This window comes from Sphaeramia orbicularis, chromosome 19 (assembly GCF_902148855.1).
Source record: "Sphaeramia orbicularis chromosome 19, fSphaOr1.1, whole genome shotgun sequence".
NCBI classification, from domain to species: Eukaryota; Metazoa; Chordata; class Actinopteri; order Kurtiformes; family Apogonidae; genus Sphaeramia; species Sphaeramia orbicularis.
In genome coordinates this window covers 44,255,910-44,281,858 of record NC_043975.1, presented here as the reverse complement: position 1 = coordinate 44,281,858, position 25,949 = coordinate 44,255,910, and the positions used below count along the sequence as shown (strand labels likewise).

Below are 25,949 nucleotides of genomic sequence, written 5' to 3'. Positions count from 1 at the left end.
TGGAGACTAAAGTTGGGAGAAAGCAGCAGAGTCCTTTCTGAGATTTATTTGAATACGAAATATATATTAAAAAAAAAAAAAAAAACAACTAAAACTAAGCATTTAGAGAAAAAAATGAACACTTATAAAAACTGGCAAACCTGCTCTAAAAACTAATTCAAACTAACTGAATTAGAGTAAAAAAAAAGTCAAAGCTAAATCAAACTAAACTATAATGAAGTAGAAGCACTCGGAGAGTGCAGACCTCCGCCAAGGCTGATTAGTGGCCCCCCCCCGTGGGACCCCCCACCCCCGATCACCACCAAAATTTAATCATTTCTTCCTTATCCCATTTCCAACAAACCCTGAAAATTTTACCAAAATCTGTCCATAACTTTTTGAGTTATGTTGCACACTAACGGACAGACAAACAGACAGACAGACAGACAGACAAACAAACCCTGGCAAAAACATAACCTCCTTGGCGGAGGTAAAAATCCTTTCAAGCTAAAATCAGTAAAAATCTTTTCAAGCCTTGGCTCAGGCTCTTCTCCCACCGCTGTGACCACATGTTTAAAGTCTGGAAACAGGAACAGACTTGTGAGTTCTGAGCTGTTTTCTTGGTGGAATGCTGATTATCTGTTCTGGCAGAATTCTCAGTCAACAGTCTGAGACCTGCTTTAAAGCACGCCCACTCCACAGCTGCAGACGTTCTACCTCCAAGGACCAAAGGAAGCTTCAGCAGACGGTCTTTTTGTTCGGTTCTGTGAAGTTCTGCAGGTTCCACAGGACGACAACAACGTCCAAGAACCCAGAGGTTCAAACCCAACAACAGCATGGCTTTGGTGGGAAAAGTCTGGATTTTCCCTTTACTGTGTTTGGCCGTAGTTGGAATTATTATCCATGCATCATGGCAAGACCTGTCCAGCAGCATCAGGTAAGACTGATTTAATTATTGATTACCTCCGCCAAGGAGGTTATGTTTTTGCCAGGGTTTGTTTGTCTGTCTGTCTGTCTGTCTGTCTGTCTGTCTGTCCGTTAGTGTGCAACATAACTCAAAAAGTTATGGACAGATTTGGATGAAATTTTCAGGGTTTGGACTGAAACAGACACTGTTTATTCACTTTGAGCTTTAATGAACATCTACATGATCAGTGAATTAAATACAGGAAAATACATGATTTACACTGGAAAAAATGCTAAATTCCAAGGACAATATGATAGTAAATAATGATAAATCACATGAAACACGTTAAATAGAAAGAAAAATGTCTTCCGAAGCTGCCACTAAAGTAGCCCTGGGTGTTTATGGGTTCAGTCAGATGTTGAACCTGTTTCATTCCAGTGTGTTCGACTCACTCTGCTGTTTTATATTTGCTCACATTCACTCTTCAGGTGGACCGCTGTGGTTCGGATCAGGGACATCGGTGAGACCCCAGGACCAGGACTCGGACTCAGAGCTACAGCGTCTGTCCCAGAGACGCCCATTCCTGTCATGTACAAAAAAAATTTCACCAAACTTCCACAGTGGGATTTTGAGGAAGTTTATAACGTGGATGAGTCACCCAGAAAGACGGTAAGCACAACCCAAACACAACAGTGGCTCCTGTTCTTTTCTATAAGCCTTTTGGGAGTGTCTGCACATCAGCAGGTGCTGAACGTTCCAACCTGTCATCATAAAAGGCTCATATGGTTCGGTTCACTGTACACTGTATAAACACAGCTTACATAATGTTTGACCCAGTCAGCTGTTCCACCTCCTCAGTAATGAAAGTATTTACTGTCTGTCCTAAAAGTCATGCAATGTCATTTAACCCTATCATGCATGAATTATGAAAAAAAGGATCTCAATTTTTTTTAGATTGATTTTATTACTAAAATTAGGCTACATTTGAAATGCAGTTTAATTTTTTTTTTTAAATATATGGTTTTATTAAGAAGAGATTTAACCTCCTGAGACCCAGGAGAGTATAAGTTTGTTTTTTGTTTTAATTAAATAAATGCTTATATTGGAAACATCATGATGCAACAGGTTTTTTTTTTTAATGTCCTTTGCAGTGGACAGGTTTTTTTTTTTTTTAACCCTTTCATGCATGAATTGTGAGAACCTTAGTCAAGATTTTTTTTCTTCAGTGTTTTTATTCTTCCTTAGGCATGAAAAGAAACAATGTGATCAAGTTTTTTTTTCTATGAAGTTACAAAAATATCCATGCATTTAATTTTTGAAGTAAAGAAACATGTGTTTGAAACCCAATATCAGAAAGTGATATGAGAACAATGAAATAAAAACATTTTTAATGCTGCTAATCTGATGTTTTCTCACATTTTAACATATTCTAATGCTAGTAATTACTCACTTCATGGAAATAATATGCAAAAAAACCTTTTTTGTCTAACAAATAACAATTGATTTACACTAAAACATGTCACTGCAGATCAGGTTTATCAAGAACAGCAAAGTTACAGTAATGGTATGAATGTCAGGGTATGAGATGGTGTGTAAGTGTCCACTGTGTTGGCTGATAAGGAACTAAAACAACAAAAGCGATTAATATACAAGAGAACAGCTGTAGCATAACTGTCCACTGGAGTGACTCATGCATGAAAGGGTTAATTTATTAATTTTTGAATAAAGCTGTGAAACTCTTGTCCCTAAACATGAACAGTAAACCCATAGCTCAGTCTGAGGAGGTTAACTTTAGGAGATCACAGAGCAGTCCAAATTCTACAACTAAGATGATCCTTTTATTCATTGTATTGTTTAGAGTCTATAAAGACTGCCCCCATGTGGTTTGGAGAATCTTGCCTTTAGAACGCTTTGGAAAATGAGCTGAAACGACATGTCTACAAATGTGGACGTCATGCATGAAAGGGTTAAAGCAGTGATATTTGTCTTTTTTAACAACTTTATTTATCATTTTTCCATAACAACGTTGACATCATTAAGGTATTTCTTACAAAATTTGTGAACTTGCCCCCCCCTTCCCCATCCAGGTGGCAATCCCACAAATACATCCACATAAACACACACGTATCAAATGGGCAAACAGAACACCAAAAAAAAAAAAAAAAAAAAAAAAAAAACAAACACAAGACCGAAAAACAAACAAACAAACAAACAAAAAACAGAGACCAAAAAAAAAATTTAAAAAAAGACTCAAACCGTCTGTGTTGATCATTCTGTTCATACCACCAACATTCTGGACCTCTGGCATAATAACAATAAAAAAAAAAAAAAAGTCGATATTTGTTTTTTTGTTTTTTTTTAATGGAATTCTTCATTTTCCAACATTTCCCTGTGGTCTACGTTCCTCTTTTTTGTACCTGGTTCAGACTGTGTTTGACTTTGTGAATTTGCATGGTTTCTGTACCTGCAGCGGTTTTCTCCAACTCAGACGCGTTGGGCCGTTACAGTGTGTTTGGCCCTTGTCGACCACCGTAGAAACCTGAACTAAAATTATTCTTAACCCTTTCATGCATGAATTTTGAGACCCTCAATCAAGATTTTTTTTTCCTGAGTGTTTTTATTCATGACATTTAGGCATGAAAAAAAAAACAAAAAAAAAAAACTATGAGATTGATTTTTTTATGATCCTATTTTTCTTGGAGTTACCAAAATGTCCACTCAGCTGGACACCATGCATTTAATGTTAGAAGCAATGTATTTACTGATATACTGTGAGAAAACTATGAAATAAATGCTGATAATCTGATGTTTTCTCACATTTTAACATACCTGCATGGACATAATATGCAAAAAAACCCAACAACTTTTTGTTTAACAATTAGCAATTGTTTAGACTCAAACATGTTACTGAGGATCAGGTTTATCTACGCTGTAATAAATTATTCTGTGGTCATTTAGATTTTAATTAATGTATTTGGTAAAATATATTCAATATAATTGTGTCTTTGGTTTTGTGGCAATTATTTAATTAAATTTAAAAAAAAAAAATGTTTGAAATACAATCTACTCATTGTAGTTCAATAAAACATAAGCATTCTGTTTATTTAATTCCAAACACAGAGAATATTGAGTGAATTAAAATCAATGTAATCAGGCAATGTTTAATTAAAAAGCACTTCCTACCAAAGTGCTTTTTTTTTTTTTTTTTTAATGCAGCGGGCTATCATCACATGACATTTGAAAAGCGTCCAGAATGCCCATCTTCTTTCTCATTGCTCATCTTGCACAATTCCTGGTTATCTAAAGGAAGGAAACATTTTGTTTTCACAGGGCTAGCACACTCTAAAAAAATAACCCATGGCCTTAGTAAATATCACAATAATATAAAAGTATACTACCTTAATAAAATCTGTGAAAATCTTTAAGTTCTTATTTGAGTTGGACACACCAAAATAAATGCTTAAAAGTCCAACAGTTAATTTTGTCTTATATTTACATCTATTATATACGTTCATTTCACAAAAAGAAATAAGTATTTGAGTAACAAATTATATTTTTAATATGTCCACTTGTACTCATCAGTTTGAAGAACTTTAATTTTTACTCATTCTAACTCAATAGTCTTCATCTCCAACAACAACTTAAAAAAAGTGAGTAAGTTTTATTACATAGAACATCATGATGTGCTCCATTTGCATATTGTGGCATGTTTACTGCAGTGCATTGTGGGTATTGGGCATGTTGCTGGATTATGTGTTGTTTTTCTGTGCAGGGGTTCTGCAGGGTTGTGTTGTTGATGTGAATTTGGGGCTAATATGTGTATGCTAATGTTTATTGGCCTTTTTGTGTTGGCTTTGTATTTTTGTTGTTTGTATTTTTGTTGAGGTGCACCATGAGTGAAAGCCGTAGACTGAACAATGCCTTAACAGTACCTCTTGAGTTATCATTTTACAAAATTCAATCAGTGAATCTAAATGACTTCACAGCTTTCAAATGTACATGATAAATGTAAGTATAAACATATTGTTTTGAGTTAGTGTTGGGGCTTCTAGCTCTTTGAAGAGAGCTGTCCAATGAGGAGCCGTTCAAAAGACTGGCTCTTTTATGTTTTTTGCATTATTTTGAAACACCAATGTTTTAATGACTAAATAGGCTACATGTGATGATTGACATTACATTTTAAAGGTGTTTAATTGGCGCGGCAGTAAATATTATCTTAGTATGCAATATTATGCAGCAGAAGCAATGCTTTCACGGTTCGACTGAACAATACCTGACGGAGAAGGCGCTGATGCAACAGCTGAGGTAACGACGACACACTTGTACAATCATTGTCACTTTCAATTGTAGAATTCGTATCATCTGTGACTGTGACATTTCGCCTCAGCTGTTCCACCAGTACAGTCGGGTGCTGAGTTTTCAAATGGCGGTGCAAATTATTCATTGACCAAGACTTGAAAGATTTTTTTTTTTTGCAAATATTGCAAGCTGCATGCCCATCTTTTCTTTCTGAAAAGTGCATCCAAATACTCCTCCTTTTTCTTTGGCTCATTACTCACAGGTGGTCACTCACTTACTCTCAAACTTTTCTCCAGTTTCGACCAGTCTTCCAGTTCCGCCTTCTCCAGTATGCTCACCTCATGCTTCAAACTGTGAATAACCTGAACAAATATGAACAACCTGAAATGTCTAAAGAAAATTCAGCACAGTTTGAACTATTTTCTTCCTGTTCCTCAGTGTTTAGTGTCTTTGTAGATCTGATCCATAATGCACATGTAGAAATGATAAGTTGAGGCAGAATATTGTTAAAATTGCACTGATTTTCTTAAGAAATTTCATTTTTTTCAGGTTATTCACATCCTTTTTGTTTGGATAGTTTGTAAATGTAAATATTGGCATAATCGAATGTTATTTTTTGCACTAAAACAATTTGCAGTCGTCATTATTAATTGGCTGTCATGTTATTATTTTCCTGGTCCAGCCCACTTCAGATTAAATTGGGCTGAATGTGCCCCCCCCCAGAAGAAAATGAGTTTGACACCCCTGGTCTACAGTAAAGTCCAAAGTCATTTCACTTTTTTTTTCCTAATTAACATTTTCCAAAGTTCCATCTGCATCTTCTTGGAGGGGTTGGACATTCTGTGTCTTCCAAGGCTTCAGTCAAACTTCACAGGTGTCTCATGGTTTTTACTGTCATTAGTTTCAAGTGCAATATTACATGTTTTATTTTTGCTGTTACGATTTTTCTTCTTTTTTTTTTTTTTTTGATTTATGATTTATGTTCGAATATGGAAATGGTACAAGCTTCCTGATTGCTACTAAGTGACTTCTTTGCACAACATAATATAGAAATGAAGATTCAAGGAAGCAAAAAATAATAATACACACAAAAAAGAAAAAGAGTCATATTCGAAAAGGAATGAGAATTTATATCTGTAGTATTGTTGACTGCTCTATCGGCTTTTCTTCATATCCTCCAGCCCTTGTAAATATAACAACATTTTCCGATACAAAGTAATCCCTGTTACACTGTAGTCCATAAAGTTGGGATAAAATATTTTCTCACAAAATAACTGAGACAATGTGATTTATTATTGATGGATAAAGTGTAACTGGGACTCAACATCTGATCATAACACCTGGTCAAAGGAGATTAATGATGTGTAGAGACAGGAATAAAAGACAAATGTGTCTGAAAAACAAATTATTCCAACTTTTCTGGCCAACAGTGCAACGGCGTATTAGGGCCACATAAGAAATAAAAACACCTGTCACTGCAAGAATAAAGTCGTAAAATATCAAGATAAAACCCATAATTTTACAAGAATGAAGTTGTAATATTATGAGAATAACGTCATAATTTAAAAACAGGCAGGAAAAATATCATAATTTACAGAATAAAGTCGTATCCACTGGTCTCATAATATAAAACATTTTATGAGGTTCTACTTTCATTTGGGGTTTACGCACAAAAGCCAAATACTGTTCCCCAAGGCTCCATCCTGGGGCCCCTTCTGTTTAACATCTGCATGCTCCCACTGGCACAGGTTGTAAAGAACAACAATATTAGCTACCATAGCTATGCAGATGACACACAGATATATATCACAATGTCACCTGGAGACCAAGGCCCTATACAGGCTCTGGGTAAATGCATTGAGGAGATTAATGACTGGATGTGTCACAACTTTCTTCAGCAGAACAAAAACAAAACTGAGGTAACTGTCTTTGGAGCCAAAGAGAAACGACTGCAGGTCACCACGGAGCTTCAGTCTATAGACCTAAAAACCACCAACCAGGCCAGAAATCTGGGTGTAGTGATGGACTCAGACCTAAATTTTGAAAAACACATCAAGGCAAACACAAAAGCAGCCGACTATCACCTTAAGAACATCTCAAGGATAAAAGATCTGATGTCTCAGTAGGACCTGGAAAAACTAGTCCATGCATTCATCTTCAGTCGGCTTGATTACAGGTTGACCTAAAAAATCCATTAGGCAACTGCAGCTCATTCAGAACTCTGCCGCTAGAGTCCTCACTAAGAACAGAAAAGTGGACCACATTAGTCCAACTCTGAGGTCCTTCCACTGGCTGCCTGTCCATCAGAGGATAGACTTTACAGTTCTGTTGCTGGTCTATAAAGCTCTGAATGGTTTAGGACCAAAATCCATCAATGACCTCCTGACCCAGTATGAACCCCCCAGACCCCTCAGGTCATCTGGATCCGGTCTGTTGTCAGTTCCCAGAGTCAGAACCAGACATGGAGAAGCTGCGTTCAGCTTCTTTGCTCCACATGTCTGGAACAAACTTCCAGAAAACCTCAGATCAGCTGAAACACTGAGTTTATTTAAATCCAGGTTAAAGACCCACCTGTTCTCAGCTGCATTTGAAGAGAGTTTGGATTCATCAGTTCAGATCTGCACTGTTCCTTTTAAGCTAAAAGTTTTTATCTGTTTTATCTGCTCGTCTGTTTTATCTGTTTATCAGATTTTTACCTTCGCCAAGGAGGTTATGTTTTTGCCAGGGTTTGTTTGTTTGTTTGTTTGTTTGTCCGTTAGTGTGTAACATAACTCCAAAAGTTATGGACAGATTTGGATGAAATTTTCAGGGTTTGTTGGAAATGGGATAAGGAAGAAATGATTAAATTTTGGTGGTGATCGGGGGTGGGGGGGCCCACGGGGGGCCACTGATCAGCCTTGGCGGAGGTCTGCGCTCTCCGAGTGCTTCTAGTTTGTTGTTTTTTTTCTCATGCCTATACTTTTTAATGCTTCCATGCTGTTATGCTTTTAATGTTTTACGTAAAGCACTTTGAATTGTCTTGTACATGAAATGTGCTATAGAAATAAACCTGCCTTGCCTTGCCTTACTGATCCTATTAGCCCCGCCCACCAAATACTGAGCCTATTAGCCCTGCCCACCATCAACACATTAGCGTTAGTTGTCTGCTTCAACAGAAGTGAAAGACGATGCTTCACTTATTGTGTTCGCTGTAACTGGAAACTCTGTCATCTACAAGGCTTTTTATCGCACTATTACAAATTTATTTTCAAAATATTACAACTTTAATCTCATAAAAGTACAACACTTTCATTAAATCAAGTGTTTGGTTTTTTTTAACTACGACTTTATCCCCATAATATTATGGCTTTATTCTCACAATATTACGACTTTCTCGTAGCCAACAGTGGATGTAACGACTTGACTTAGAACATTTTATGAACTGATCGGATGTTCTGCACATGAGATCTGATCCAAAACATCAACTCAGCAGCAAAAACTGTAGTAATGACCTTGGAATTGTCATTATTGTAAGTTTTTCTGTTCCATTTTCAGACATGTCAGCATAGTTTGTGGAAGTCTGTGGAAACCGACCCGAACTACAGGACAGCCTTTATTCCCAACATACGACTGTTTATGGAAAAAAACAGCATCAACATGAGCGAGTGGAACCGACTGTCTCACTTTAACAACCCCTTTGGATTCATGGAGTACCACTATGACGGTAGGAGGGTCGAAATGACAGAAAAGAATTAGTCAAACAGGATTAATGTGTTTTTATTATTATCTTGAGAAGACTTTACACCTGGAAGTCTGTTCCAAGGTTATTATCGTTAACGAAAACTAATGAAATGACGAAAACTAGAATTGTAAAAACATTTTTGTTAACTGAAATAAATAAAAAAATATAATTCAAAGAAAGAATGATAACTAACTGAAACTGTATTGTGTGTTTACAAAACTAACTAAAACATATAAAAATTATGGATAAAATTCCCTTAGTTTTCGTTTTTGTCAATGTTGGATTGATTGATTGATCAATTTATTTCGCTCTAGCAATTTTAGCTAGCGGCACCATACAACACTTCACGGTCCATCACTTGTGGTCACTTGTGGTTTCCAGTCGTCTTCTGGTCCCCACTCTACCTGGAAACATGGAGACTAAAGTTGGGAAGAGAAAAGAAACGACAAAACTGAAATTAATACTAAAACTAAACTAAAACTAAGCGTTTAGGAAAAAAAATTAATACTAATAAAAACTGGCAAACCTGCTCTAAAAACTAATTAAAACGAGCTGAATTAAAGAAAAAAAAGTGAAAACTAAATAAAATTAAAGTATAATGAAAAATCCAAAAGTATTAGAACCTTGGTCTGTTCCAATAACAATAAGAACCATGTAGCCCACTGGTACATTTATATAAGTATTCAGGTCCTTTACTTCAAAAAGGTGCATATGTTTAACTACATACATCCAAAGACCAGTGTTTTTCAGCCTTGGGATCAGGACCCCACGTGGGGTCGCCTGGAATTTCTAGTAATTGATTAAAATAAAACCTTCCTAATATAAATCTGTGTTGAGTTGACAGAGCCAATCCATATCAGACAAACTGTAAGTCTGAAACTGCAGCACTGTGGTTCTGTTTATCTGTGGTTCTGTTTCTGTGTCAAATGTTCATTGTGGTCAGTTTCAGATGCTGCAGATCTTTCATAATTCATAGTTTGAGTTCTTGTTTGTTCAGTATTAATTGTCAGCCTTGTAAATCCAAGCTGGATTGACTGTACATATCCTGACCAAGGAAAATCCAAGTCTCCCTTTGTGCAGTAATCTACACCTGACTTTACTGCCTCCGTCCACAATAATATACGTTATATAGACTAAATGTCCTCTAACATTAACCTGGATTTGAAACAGAGGATAGAAAACTATTACAGGATCAAAAACAAATTAATTTTAGCAAAAAATTGTCTCTGTTTTGAATGTCTGGGGTCGCCAGAAATTTGTGACGTTAAAATGGGGTCAGGAGACAAAAAAGGTTGGAACCACTGCCATAGACTAATACTTGGAAGTCCAGCCCTGTTCATTTGGGCTGTTCAAACAAGACCAGTGCCCCCCCACCGCCACCATACCATACATCCATAAACACAAAATAATTTCACTCTGAATTACGACACTAATTCATGTCAAAAGTTCATCAGCTCTACATACTAATGTGTTCTATTTGAACACAGTGACAGTAAAACAATAAAAACTGTCATAAATATCGACTGACTCTGGTTCAGGAGCCGGGGTTTGTGTCCTGGTCAGGGTTTTCCCAGGTTCTAATGCACTTACCACCTGTCAGAAAGGCCATGAGGGGCTGGTGGACAGACAGGAGGTAGGCACATCTAAAGGTGAAGACACACCAACCCAACTGCCAACTGTCGCTAGTAAAGGTAGCCCCGACTGATCAGTCGGCTCTTGTCTGTCCAACACGTTCAAAAAAGTGTGAAGAACACACCAAATTGACTACCGACTTCAGTGTATGTTCTGTGCAGGTGCAAGATGTAAAACCGGAAAGTGACAGAACATCTCTGTAAACCCAGAGTTCACTGTCATCAGTCATTGTTGTCACTGTTCAGTAGTCCAGAAGGGTTGGTGTTGTTGTACTTGTTGAACAGATGGTTCATAATAAGAAGATCCTGGTGTTGTCAGCTCTAGGGCTTCTACTGGTGGAAGAAGAAAGATGTCGCAGGTGAAAACTGCGGAGAAATCGCACTATGCTAACAATGCTAACAGTGTTGACTTCATGGAATGAATGAAGTCCATAGTCAACAGTAGACGCTTTTCTATTCGATATCTGCGCAACTTTCCTGATATTTACTAAATGTTGAAAAAATGGAAGTACGTAATGTTGGTTTTTCCATTAAATCACAAATGCGATGATTTGTTTATTTATTATCGCGAGATGACACGAGAAGTCATTCCATAAACATGGTGATGAATGTAAATATAGTGTTGATTCACAGATATATTCATTATTATTATATATTACCCCTCTATCTCGTACTGAATTAAAAATGAACAAACAGACGCATGTCACCGACCTCACCAGACTGACCGACGACGTCCGACCGCCGAAAATTGGATTGGTGTGTCTACGGCTTAAGATGACTGGTCTTAAAAGGGTTCAAATCCCAGTAGTTGTCTTACTCTGGGGTCCAAACAGCAGTGGAGTGGGTCTGGACAGTTAGAGGAAGAGGAAAGCATCTTCAGTTTCACTTTGCACACTTCCCCCCAAACTGACAAACTGACTAATGCTTCATCCTGGGTTGCCAGGTTTTCATTACAATCACCGTTTTCACTGTTTCCGTTGCCAGATCATCAACAAATCAAATGACATGTTATATAAGTTTGGGGCCCCCTGGTGGCTGCGGGGCCCTTAACAGTTCACTTATAGGGAGGACCAGCTCTGCGCGGGTCCTTAAAGAGTCTTAAATTTGTTTGTCTAAAATTAAGGCCTTAATTATCCTTAAATAATAACAATTAATCCTTAAATCTGTCTTTCAGAGGTCTTAAAAATGCCACAAACAAAATAAGCAAAACTGTAATATTTTCTTACGCTGTACAATGAAATCTTTGTAAAGAATTTGGTGAATTTGTAATTACTGCTCTGCATTTTAGCACAACACAGCGGAACCAACAGCAGTCATTCAGTTGTGGGGAGGGGCTACTTTTAAGTATAACGTTAGCAACGAAATGGTGAAAACTAGAATTGAAAAAACATTTTCGCACCTAATGTTTTGAAATAAATAAAAACTATAACTAAAAGAAAAAACGATAACTAGCTGAAACTGTATTGTGCGCTTACAAAACTTACTAAAACGTATAAAATTAGGGATAAAATTCTCTTCGTTTTGGTTTTTGTCAATGTCGGATTGATATGAAATTGATTTATTTCGCTCGCGCTGTTTTATCTGGAGGCACCATACGACACTTCACACTCTGTCACTTGTGGTTTCCAGTCGTCTTCTGGTCCCCACTCTACCTGGAAACATGGAGACTAAAACTGGGAGAAAGCAGCAGAGTCCTGTCTGGGATTTATTTGTATAAAAGATATGAAAAAAATAAAATTAAGCATTTAGAAAGGAACAAAAACTAATAAAAACTAGCAAACCTGCTCTAAAAACTAAATAAAACTAACTTAATTAGGGGGAAAAAAGTGAAAACTAAATAAAACTAAACTATAATAAAAAATCCAAAACTATTAGAACCATATTGACATACCAGAAAAGTAAATAAATACATAAGTACATACATACATACTAGATTATGTAAAATCTGGTTCTAAATTACTGAACCCTGACCCTGATCAGAGACACTCCCAGTAAAAATATGTTAGTCTGTATGAAATTTAAAAAAAAAAAAAACCAAAATGCTGCTTTCAGTGTCTGAGTCTTTATATCATTATATCCACACATACATTTGCATATGTTTTTTTTTTCTCTGTGATCCATTAATGTTTGGTTTTGCAGACGTAATGGCAGCTCTAAAACTGATCCCCAGACCCACAGAACCACTGATCCTCCAGAAAACAGGAGGAGACGGCTGTGTGCGCTGTGCTGTGGTGGGAACAGGAGGAATCCTAAATGGATCTAAAATGGGAAAAGAGATCGACGCACACGATTATGTGTTTCGGTAAGACTCACACACAGTAAATATACAACAGGCCAAAATAAGGCGCACAGTGTTTCTGACAGTGTTTAGTTTTGATTATGCATTTGTCTTTGTGTATTTCATGTCAACATTCCCACCCAGACTTGCATTTATGAATAGGAGTTGTTGTTTTTTTTTTTTTTTTTTTTTTTTTGGCTAAGTTCTTTTATTGATGTGTGGACTGTGACGTACGTAGGTGAATGAATGATACAGAGCCCCCGACTGTGCATTATAGTCCTGGGGGGTCTGTATGGAGGATGCCCAAGTAAGCCTGAGTTTCCTGTCAGAGGCTTGGATGAATTTTTGTTTTTGGTTTTTTTTTTTGGTTAAAAAAAATCTTGTTAGTTTAAAAAAAATCTTCAAGATGTTTTGGTTTTGTTTTTTTTTGCTTAATTCAAGATGGTTTTTGCTTAATTCAAGATTCTTTTTTTTTTTTTTTTTTTGCTTAATTCAAGCAAAAAAAAAAAAAATCTTGAATTAATCCAAAAAAAAATCAGCCAATGGAACAAGTGAAAATTGTCTTGGTCAGATTTGTTGGAATCAGATTTTCCAGATCTATTGTCTATAAATCAGTTCTTATATCTCACTGAAAAGTTCCTCTTTCGGCGATTCTGTCTGATTTTAAGTGTGATGAGATATTTGTACTAGAAATGACAAAAATATACTTGGTCAGATTTAGATTTTTACAGTGTAAAAGGTAGAACAGCTTCTCTTGCCCTATGTGCTGTTTTTCCTCCTCTGTTTCCTTCAAATAAACAAAGAACAAACACCTCTGGGATTGAGATGACTATAAATGAACATACGCCCTGTACGGTCCACCATGCTGGTTTGTTTACATCTAGCTCCCATAATTCCTTGCGCTCAGGCAGTTTGGTGTGACTTGCCTGGAACACCACTGGAACATGACTTTGGGGTTCTAAAACCTGCCTGGAATGCAGCATAAGATATTTAAAGTATGTGTCATTTTACTGTCAGTAAACTAGCACATAAAATGAGCGAACCCATGACAGCTCATGTTCCAAACGCTCTGCTGCTGACATGAACATGGAGACTTTTTTTTTTTTTTTTTTAGTTTAGTTTATTTCGAATATGCAGCAAGACAAAGTAATCTTCCTTAGTCCCTAGAAATAAAACAGGTAGAAAGAAGTCATGGAAAAAAACAAAAATAAAACATACATATACATGACTTCATTTGTACATTGGAAAAGGAATGGGAGGAAGTAGAACTTCTTTAATCCCACCCCTTCTCCACACAAAAGTCGACCCTTTAGCTTCTATCAGCAGAATATATGAAAGTCAAGTCCATTAGATCTTTTATAAGTAACGAACCTCACTTATCATCCTTACATACACATACATACACACCCATATTAACATTCCAGAAAAGTAAATAAATAGATAAGTGCATACATACATAAGTCCTTGAAGGCAACACAAATGAATACACAATGAAGTAAACAATAAGACAAAGTAAACAACAACAATCAAACCAAACATAAAAATCAAAAAACACAAAAAACAAGGAACAAACCAAATCGGACCAGACAGAATATGAATGTAACATCAGTATTAGGACCCTCTGTCTTTGTACTGGGACCAGACCAACTGTTCATAGACCAGTTTAAATCAGTGGATATATTAGGGATCATACATATATTTTCTGGGACTGCCCCGCCCTGAGACCATTTTGGCAGGGGGTTCTGAGGGAAACTCCAGCCCAGGGGTGTAGAATTACGGTAGGGACGCTAGGGACACGTCCCTACCCCTATCCATCCACTCCTGTGTACTCCACTGGTTCCAACCTTTTTTGTCTCCTGACCCCATTTTAACATCACAAATTTTTGGCGACCCCAGACATTCAAAACAGAGACTTTTTTTTTTTTGCTAAAATTTACTTGTTTTTGGTCATGTAATAGTTTGCTATACTATGTTTCAAATAAACGTTAATTTTAGAGGACATTTAATCTATATAATGTATATTATTGTGAACAGAGGCAGTAAATCCAGGTGTAGATTACTGCACAAAGGGAGAAATTTATTTTCCTTGGTCAGGATATGAACAGTCAGTCCAGCTTGGATTTACAAGGAGGACAATTAATACTGAACAAACAAGAACTCAAACTATGAATTATGAAAGAGCTGCAGCATCTGAAACCGACCACAATGAACATGTGACAGATAAACAGAACCACAGTGCTGCAGTTTCACAACCACAGTTTGTCATGTCTTTTATGGATTGTGATTGTCTCTGTCAACTCACCATATATTTTTTATTAGTAAGGTTTTTTATTTTATTTTTTATCAATTACTAGAAATTTCAGGTGACCCAATTCAAATTCCAGGCGACCCCACGTGGGGTCCCGACCCCACGTGGGGTCCCGACCCCAAGGTTGAAAAACACTGGTGTACTCACTGTTAATCCAACCGCTGTCTGTAGTGTTTAGTCAATGATTATAGCACACAAAGGGTTAACAGTCGGTCTCTGATAGAAGTCCCGCCTCTAATGTAAATATCGCTCTCCGATTGGCTCTTTGGTTTTGCTATCATACATGTGATTGGCCGTCCCCGCTGTCACTCCATCTACTTGTAAAAGGAACCTGCTAGCTGGACCACTAACATAAGTTTTCAGTATGTTTGTCTTCGTTCTGCTTGGGTCACGTCAGCTAGACAGATCTGAATATCAGTGGTGACATTTACATGTACATTTGTACATGTGTGTGTTTGTGTGCGTGCACGCTCCCGTGCATGTGTGCTTGGTAATTAGGATGTAAAGGATGTTAACCCAGCCAGCATGTCCATGTGGGCCCCAGAAGGGTTACAATTGGGCTGCATATAAGGGTCCCATGTGGGTTTGTCCACAGTTTCCATGGTGACCCCACTGTCTGTTTTTTTGGGTTTTTTTGGGATGTGTACATTGAAATTTAAGGATTTCCACTGTCTTCTACTCTACTGGCTGCCCAGTTGCCTTTTGTTAACACAGCACCAGTGTTCCGAGGTGTTTGAAAGATATAAAATATGATGCACATTTATTTAAAAAAAATAAAATGTTTTTTTTTTTTTAAATCAGTGGATATTTGGGCATTGTTTGTGTTCGATATCAAGACTGTTCCACAGTTTCACTCCACATGCAGACACACAAAAACATAGTGGTAGTGGTTCCAGATTTGGGTAATGTAAAGTTTCCAGTTGAACAAAATCGAGCTCTATTTCTATGACCCTCAGAAATGTGCCAAATGTAAACTGTGCAATAGAAAACTGATGATGAAATGTCGCAAAACCTGATAAAGATTGTGAAGAAGTTTTTACAGGCTCATGATGTGGTTTTTGAGACGTTTCGATATGGGTGTTTTTCTGAAACTGGTCCTAAATCAGGACAGTGGGTTAAATATTCAAACCAGATGTAGACAAATGTTCTGAAGCAGGTTTGGAAGAACTGTGGGTCTATTTGAAAAAGAAATATTTACTGAGATAAAAGAGAAACTATTTTTCAGATAAAACACATTTTTATATTATTTTACATTATATTTAATACATAAATCCACATGTAACATGGTCAAAAAGGACACGACACAGCAGCGACAGTGTGATGTTACTGGGGGACTAGGGGACCCGAGGGCAGAACAGGAAACTAGCAGACACCTTTCCTCAGTCCCAAGCCACAGAGAAAAGAACCTGGATGCAGGTTGTGCATGTTAACAAAAAAGTGATTATTTACATAAGACAGATAATGAAAACTGAACAGAACAGTGGCTGGAACCTCAGGGTGGGCTCAGGCCAAAATAACAAACAAAACTTCACTAATCCAAGAAACGAGGCTGACCTGTAAAAAAAGAAACCAAAACAGAGACTAACCTCCCTGCCTAAAACAGGAAAAAACGAGGCAAAAGAAAACCGCAGCCCACTCCCACTGCTGCAACCACGAAATACGGCAGAATGAAGGCGGGGTTGGGAGTGGAAGAAACGGTGACCCTGGACCGGCCCAGCTCTGTGATCTTAATAGGTCCGCCTCTGGCTGGCTGGTCCAATCCGTGTGCGTGATCTGGCTCAGCACCTGCAGCACATCACCCACTCACACACAGCTAAAGGACACACCCACAGACTGACCCAACGACCCACCTACGGGTCATAACAGCGAACATATGATATTAGACGGATGAAACAAACACAACGTGGAAACGGCTGAAGGAATATGCACAGAGGGAAGGGAGCTCCTGCCGTTTCCGCCTCGTGTCTGTAGTCTGTAGTGCGTGACAAAACTCCTCAGATGCCCCAGTTCCCTCCAGGCTCTGTTTGTAAACACATGGTCTGTTTGTGGTGGATGACACTAAGAAACTGTTCATGTTAATACAAGAGGTTCAGCTGAGTAATGACAGACAGACTGACAGATTCATGATACTGAGGTTGGACAGATCTGATGAAAAACTGGTCATGAAAGTCTCCTGCACCTTTAAGGTTTCAGCTGCTCAAGTAAAGTGTTGTTTGAAGAGACCGAAGCAGATGGTCCTGAGCAATGTTAAATCGGATATGTGTGATCATTTTCCTCAAAATACGATAATTTTAAGATTCTGGTATGATAATTTGTCATTTCCCATCTGGCCACACTGGTCAGTGCAATAGCAGTAGTTCACAGGTGTCAAACATGTGGCCCAGGTGCCAACTCTGGTCCACCAAAGGGTCCAGTCCAGCCCTTGGGATGAATTTATGAAATGCAAAAATTACACTAAAATATGAACAATCCTTTTAGTTCAGGTTCCACATTCAGACCAATTCGATCTCCAGTGGGCAGGACCAGTCAAATACTATCAAAATAACACTCAAATAATGACAACTTCAAATGTTTCTCTGTAAATATGTTCATATATTTACACTAAAACAAAGTATAATTTTGCAGAAAAATGTGAATAACCTGAACAAATATGAATAACCTGAAATGTCTTAAGAGAAGTCAGTACAATTGTAACAATATTCTGCCTGTTACTAAATATAAAATGTCAAGAGATAACTTTCTTGTGATCTGGCGCTATATAAATAAAATTTGATTGATTGAGTGATTTAATTGGTTTTCCCCTGTAAGTCGCTTTGGAAAAAAGCGTCTGCCAAATGCGTAAACATAAACATATTAAATGTTTTGTGTGTTTGTAGACCCACTGTGATCTGTAAGTTCTAATGTACATGTGTAAATGATAAACTAAAGCAGAATATTGTTAAAATTACACTTATTTTTTCAGTTTGTGCATGTTATTCACATCTTTTGAAAGGATAGTTTGTAGATGTAAACCTTTTAATAATGTAAATTTACTTTTTTTGCTCTAAAACATAGAGAAAAGCTTGAAGTTGACATTATTTCTATATTATTCTGTTATTATTTTAGTGGTTCGGTCCACTGCAGATCAAATTTAGCTGAATGTGGAACTGAACTAACATGAGTTGGACAGCCCTGCAGTAGATGAGCCCACACTACAGCGGCAACACCGTGGAGGTTTGGATCTACCTGAGTCAAACATCTGCCTTCAACCAGAACCAGAACACAACTAGACGAGGAAGTTCCCAGTTCCGCTCACGTAAAACAGAACTAGCTGATGGAAAACCTTAACGGCACTCAGAGCTGGTTCCCAGTTTAGAACCAACCTCACACCCCTGTACAGCAGAACCATTTCACACAATAATGATGACGTTTCTTGTTCCTTTTTTGTGTGACAGGATGAATGCAGCTGCCATTGATGGTTTTGAGGAAGACGTAGGAAACAAAACCTCTGTGTACGTTCACACAGCACACTCCATCACTGCATCAACGATCTTTTACAAAAAGTTTGGATACAAAGGTGCCCCTCATGATAAGGTACCCCAACTCTAATGTACTCTTGTGTGTATTTGCCTTTTACTGACTGGACTATGAGTAGGGCTGTAAGAAAATATCAGTTCTGCAATATATCGCAATATTTCATTTCACAATACTGTACTGATATTAAAAAGTACTGTATTGATATTTGTAGGTATTTATTCAAATGCAGATTTTGTAGAGGTTCGTTTTTCTTTTTCTTTTTTGTTTATATTTTATTTATTGTTATTTAACACTTTTATTAAATAATGTTAGTTCCTTTGTTGGGATTGAACTTAAATAATGTTCTGATGTTAGTTGTGAACTAATAGAATATGAACATTTGAACAGGATCTTAAACTGTAATGTCTGTAAAACAGAATTTAAGTTTGAACACAGGAACATTTTGTGATATAACATCAGATCCTGTTGGGATCAAATAAAAATGTGTTTAGTGTTTGTGCAGATTTCTGCTGTAATTCAGTTCTTCAAGGAAATAATCATTTAAAAAAAGAAACAAACAAAAAATTGCCTTTTTCACAGTATCATGATATATCGTATCGTGATCCTAGTATTGGGATTTGTATCATATCACCAGATTCTTGCCAATACACAGCCCTAACTATGAGTTTACTGAACATACAATGGGTGATACAACCCAGCATGAAGTTAATTGAAGTCAAGTCCATTTTAATTCCACACCAGAGTCAGACATGGGTCTGTCCATGAAACTGGGTTTGTTTTAGTATCTGACACTTTTCCATCTTTTTAGACCCAATAATAAAAGGTAAATGTAGACATATTTACCCCAGGATGGACCTAATGATGACCTCAGAGAAATGCAAAAACAATCTGATCCATTCCATAATTAATGAATTTATAATCAAATATTGGGTCCAAAAATAGGACCCAAATATGGACATTAAATCTCCCTAGTTGTCAGTGTATTAGATGTGTAAACATGTGTGTAAATGCTCTTCTATAGATTCCCAAAATGCACCTGTGAAAGAATAAAGAGATATTCACAAAAATAGTCATGTGTAATTTTCGTGTCATTTTGACCGTGTTACATGTGGATTTATGTATTAAATATGATATAAAAATGTGTTTTATCTGTAAAATAGTTTCTCTTTTATCACAGTAAATATTGATTTTTCCAATAGACCCACAGTTCTTCCAAACCTGCTTCAGAACATTCGTCTACATCTGGTTTGAATATTTAACCCTCTGTCCTGTTTCAGGACCAGTTTCAGAAAAACACCCATGTCGAAATGTCTCAAAAACCACATGATGAGCCTGTAAAAACTTTTTCGCAATCTTTAACAGTTTCCATTATCAGCTTTCTATTGTGCACTTTATATTTTGCACATTTCTGAGGGTCATAGAACCCCAGCTTTGGTCTGAGAGCTCGATCTTGTTCAACTGGAAATTTCGCATTACCAAAATTTGGAACCACTTGTAAATGTTTTAGGATGGACCTAATGATGACCTCAGAGAAATGATCCATCCCATAATTAATGAATTTATAATCAAATATTGGGTCCAAAAATAGGACCCAAATATGGACATTAAATCTCCCTAGCTGTCAGTACATTAGATGTGTAAACATGTGTAAATGCTCTTCTATAGACTCTAAATACAGACACTGTGTTCAATCTGTGGATCCTAGTGGTTTTTCTAATCCACACATGTGGGTTTGGCATCAGTCTCATTCCAGGTTTGGTGTGGAACCCATCGTGTCCACTGGTGTTACATACAGAACCTGAACATTTAAACACATATAAATCGCCAGTGATTTTTCAACAGCGTTCATTTTTGTCAAATACTCTGCCTTGAATATTTACTTCAGTTCCCAAAATGTCCAGACCCCTGTCCCCTTAGACCCCCATGCGTGCTGGTCCAGACCCCTGTCCACATCCACATGATCCCTTTGAACATCATTCCTTACATTAGTTCCATTACTTCATGGAACCGAACAAAGCACAGGTGGACCTTACAAACCCTGGAGACCACATTGGACCTGACAGACCCTGAAGACTACATTGGACCTCACAGACCCTGGAGACCACATTGGACCTTACAGACCCCGGAGACCATATTGGACCTGAAAGACCCCGGAGACCATATTGGACCTGACAGACCCTGAAGACTACATTGGACCTCACAGACCCTGGAGACCACATTGGACCTTACAGACCCCGGAGACCATATTGGACCTGACAGACCCTGGAGACTACATTGGACCTCACAGACCCTGGAGACCACATTGGACCTTACAGACCCTGGAGACCACATTGGACCTTACAGACCCTGGAGACCACATTGGACCTTACAGACCCCGGAGACGACATTGGACCTTACAGACCCCGGAGACTACATTGGACCTTACAGACCCTGGAGACCACATTGGACCTTACAGACCCTGGAGACCACATTGGACCTTACAGACCCCGGAGACCACATTGGACCTTACAGACCCCGGAGACCACATTGGACCTCAGATGTCTTGTAATGTGAAAATGTGCAGAAATGACCAAAAATAGTCACTTGCCCAATAAAGGGTTAAACAGATTCAGTGTTATATGACATTTAACTCTTTTCTCACCCTCATGTTTACATTATGTTTATGTTACATTATAAATAAAACTCTATTAACACTGGACCCGTCTGTCTTCATTTGTATTTACAGGGTATAAAGTATGTGCTGATTCCTGAGGGCATGAGGGATTTTCAGTGGCTCACCAGTCTGGTTAAAGGAGAAAGAGTTTCTGTGGGCCAGTATCGGGGTTGGCGGTAAAGCATGAACACATAAACTATTACACAACAACAGCTCACACTTCAGACTCCATGAGTTTGTGTTGATTTCATGTCTGTGTCCAGAAAACTGACCCTTCAAGTTCTGATCTTCAACTCAAAAATACTAGAATGTCTTCAACATAAGTGGATAGTTTAAAATATTATCAAGAATATTTCTATATATTTACCCTTGAATAGAATTTTGAATCACATGTGGATCATACATTCAACATATTTTCACATTTTAAGTGTTTACAGCTTCAAATATAAATGAATTCCAGTGTTTTCAACTTTATAGTCTTCTTGAACTATGCGTGGACATCTGTGGAAATGGCAGATACAGTTCAACTTCATGGCTTCCCAAAGAAACATTTGGTCTTCTATCAGCTCAATAAAATAAATGAAAATGAAATTAACCCGTAAAGACCCAGCGCTAGTTTTGTGTCAGTTCCCAAATGGATTTTTCTCTCTATATAAGTTTTCTTGAGTGATTTATCACCATTTATGGCAATATTATTGTCTGTATTTGGCATTTTTTTCAGTGTAAATCCTATATTTTCCTGTATTTAATTCACTGATCATGTAGATTTTCATTAAAGTTCAAAGCGAATTCAAAGGTTACTTTATCAAAAACAGAGAAAACTGAAGAAAAAGTGACTTTTTTTTTTTTTAATCTGTCACTAACTGAATATAAACCCAGTGTGTCCATCCACTGTCATTGAGTTTCAAATGAAAACATTGTTATTCATTTATATTTGAAGCTGTAAACACTTTAAATATGAAAATATGTTGAATGTATGATCCACAATTGATTCAAAATTTTATCTGAAATATGTTCCATCTGTCTACAGTGAAAGGACATGCCACTGCGTTCTGTCTTTTTTCATTTTAGTTTCACATACTGTCCCCGATTTTTCTTATTATTTCAGTTTGTAATGTGAGTCCACATACTGCAGCATCAGCTAAAACAAACAAACAAACAAACAAACAAACAAACAAACACACAAACACATACACAAACACACACAAACAAACACACACAAGCATATACACAAACAAACAAACACAAACAAACACACAAACATATACACAAACAAACACACACAAAAAAACACATAGACAAAAAACAAACACACAAACAAATAAACACATACACAAACAAACAAACACATACACATAAACAAACACACAATCAAACACACAAACACATACACAAACAAACAAAAAACATACACAAGCAAACACATAACAAACACAAAAACAAACACATACACAAAAATAAACAAACACACAAACAAACACAAACAAACACAAACAAGCACACAAACACATACACAAACACACACGAACAAACAAACACATACACAAACAAACACACAAACAAACAAACACATACATACACACAAACAAACAAACACACAAACAAACAAACAAACACACACAAACAAACACACAAACACACACACAAACAAACAAAAAAACAAACACATACACAAACAAACACACAAACCCACCCACAGTAGTGAACTGCTTGTGTCTTTCTCGTCCAGTCCAGGGCCCTACTACGGTGGACAGTTCAATGAGAGCCGCTTCTACGTGGTGCACCAGGACTTTCTCAGATATGTGCGGAACAGGTGACCTACGCTGTGGTTTCCTTATTCAGATTTAATTATAAATGCTGTGTATAAATCATGTGTTTATGCACAGTTTTGGTGCTTTTGTCTGTGGTCCACAGGTTCCTAAAGTCCCGTGTTCTGAGCTCCGCCCACTGGGCCATGGTCCGGCCCACCAATGGGGCGTTCACTCTGTTCCTGGCTCTACACACCTGTGACACGGTGAGTTCACATCCATGAAGATGAACTCTGGAAAAGTCACTTCTGTCAAAGTCATGTGACTTCAGTTCTACATTCTGTCCAATATGATCTGAAGTGGGCGGGACCAGTAACATGAGAACTGTGAAAAAAGTCCAATTATAACCATTACAGACCCAAACGTCCACCTTTAACCCTTACAGACCCAAACGTCCACCTTTAACCCTTAAAGACCCAAACGTCCACCTTTAACTCTTAAAGACCCAAACGTCCACCTTTAACCCTTACAGACCCAAACGTCCACCTTTAACCCTTAAAGACCCAAACGTCCACCTTTAACTCTTAAAGACCCAAATGTCTGCCTTTAACCCTTAAAGACCCAAACGTCCACCTTTAACCCTTAAAGACCCAAACGTCCACCTTTAACTCTTAAAGACCCAAATGTCTGCCTTTAACCCTTAAAGACCCAAACGTCCACCTTTAACCCTTACAGACCCAAACGTCCACCTTTAACCCTTAAAGACCCAAATGTCCGCCTTTAAAGACCCAAACGTCCTCCTTTAACCCTTAAAGACCCAAACGTCCTCCTTTAACCCTTAAAGACCCAAACGTCCGCCTTTAACCCTTAAAGACCCAAACGTCCTCCTTTAACCCTTAAAGACCCAAACGTCCACCTTTAACCCTTAAAGACCCAAACGTCCTCCTTTAACCCTTAAAGACCCAAACGTCCACCTTTAACTCTTAAAGACCCAAATGTCCTCCTTTAACTCTTAAAGACCCAAATGTCCTCCTTTAACCCTTAAAGACCCAAATGTCCTCCTTTAACCTAAACCATCTACTGATCTAAACTGTTTAATTCCTGTTGATCCACTAATCCTATCAGTCCATGTCAATAATTGGTGTAAAATACAGTTCTTCAGCTTTTCATGGTCATCAGATATGACCATATTTGGATGTTCAGAGGCTCCGTAGTTACCATGGAAACACCGTCATCTTGTCCAATATTGATTCTCCAGTAAAACCTATGGAGCTGGATCAATGCCAGTGGATGGACACACTGGGCTTATGTTCAGTTAATGACAGACTGGACTGAAAAAGGCACTATTTATTCAGTTTTCTCTCATTTTGATATAATTATCCTCAAACTTTTATCTGAGCTTTCATGAACATCTACATGTTCCGTAAATTAAATTTAGGAAAATAGCCGATTTTCAATAAAAAATGCAGAATACAGAGGATAATATGATGATAAATGTTGATAACTCGTATGAGGGTAAATATAGAGAAAAATTCATTTGGGAACTGACACAAAAGTAACCCCCTGGGTGGTTATGGGTTCAAATCCCATAATGCTCTCATCATTGTGCAGATGTGACAGGTGTATTGGATCACATTGGGGGAGGGGTTATTCATTTCTCCCCTCCTGTTTCTTCCTCAGGTGGATGCGTACGGCTTCATGACAGAAAACCACAGAGACTTCTCCAACTACTACTTTGAGAAGGCCGTTAAAACCAGAGTCATTTTCTACACAAACCACGACTACAATCTGGAAAAGGACACGTGGAAAAAACTGCACGACTCTAAAATAATCAAACTGTATCAAAGAAACAGCTCTATACCTGCGACAGAAAAGCCGAAGGAGCCCTGACCCGGGAGGGGGGGGTCAGTCCCTTTTTCCACTCCAAGAACTATCACTTAACCGGGGAATATGAAGAAGCATTTACACCCAAATTACCTGGGTGACAAACTTGCCTTGACCTCAGATTTGCCCTGAAAAATGTTCCTGCTAAGGTGGTTGGGACTTTTCAGATTCCCTGTAATTCTTGGGGGTGGGGCTGTGTGTTGAGGGATGTGGATTGGTGGAAGGTTCAAGGCTTAAGGTTACTTAATTTATACTCGAGTGACTACATTTGGCATTACAACAGAACACACACTGAACCTGTTCGGCAGGTACTTGACCTAGTGTCGGGACAAAAAACGCTCAGTGTTCCGGCATTCAACTGCACAGCAGCATGGATAAGTAGAAGAAGAAAACTAGAAGAGCACAGTGCAGACCTCCGCCAAGGCAGCTCAGTCTCCAATGCTGTGATCTACTAAAAATAATACCTGGACTTTGGACTTAGACCCTTAGCATTGATATTATCATCTTTTTTTTATTGTGTTTTCCTTTATTTCATGTGTTTTGCCAAGATATAAAAATATGAAATGTATTAGTTGAATGAAAATTCCAAAACTCCATGATTTTTTCCTGTTCTGGATCATGGAATCCAGAATTTTGTGAGGATCCAGATCAATCTTTAATATCTTGTAGAACCTGTTGGGAACTTATTTTGTTTTTGTTTTTTTTACCAAGCACTCTGACTATTCATTGTGTTGAGTTACACATACATATGTTAAAAATATCCCTATGTCCCAATGATAAAGAATCCTTTTAAAAATTCCTGGATCCAGACAGTGATCCGGATCATTTCCAAAATCCCATTTGTTACTCGTCCCATTTCAGACATTTCCTGAAAATTTCATCTAAATCCGTCCATAACTTTTTCAGTTATGCTGCTAACTAACCAACCAACCAACCAACCAACCAACCAACCAACAAACAAACAAACAAACAAACCAACAAACCAACAAGCAAACAAACCCTGGCAAAAACATAACCTCCTTGGC

At 37.7% G+C, this 25,949-nt stretch overlaps 1 protein-coding gene across 1 annotated transcript; it reads left to right on the top strand.

Moving 5' to 3' along the window:
* The first annotated feature begins 687 nt into the window (after positions 1–687).
* LOC115410352 (alpha-N-acetylgalactosaminide alpha-2,6-sialyltransferase 1-like) lies at positions 688–25,532 on the top strand. The gene is made up of 9 exons (XM_030121966.1): positions 688–916; positions 1,375–1,555; positions 8,720–8,888; positions 12,677–12,839; positions 18,558–18,696; positions 21,365–21,468; positions 23,022–23,105; positions 23,207–23,306; positions 24,721–25,532. Exons 1-9 carry the CDS (start codon positions 816–818, stop codon positions 24,928–24,930), a joined length of 1,251 nt encoding a protein of 416 aa, XP_029977826.1. The 5' UTR covers positions 688–815; the 3' UTR covers positions 24,931–25,532.
* The last annotated feature ends 417 nt before the right edge of the window (positions 25,533–25,949 follow it).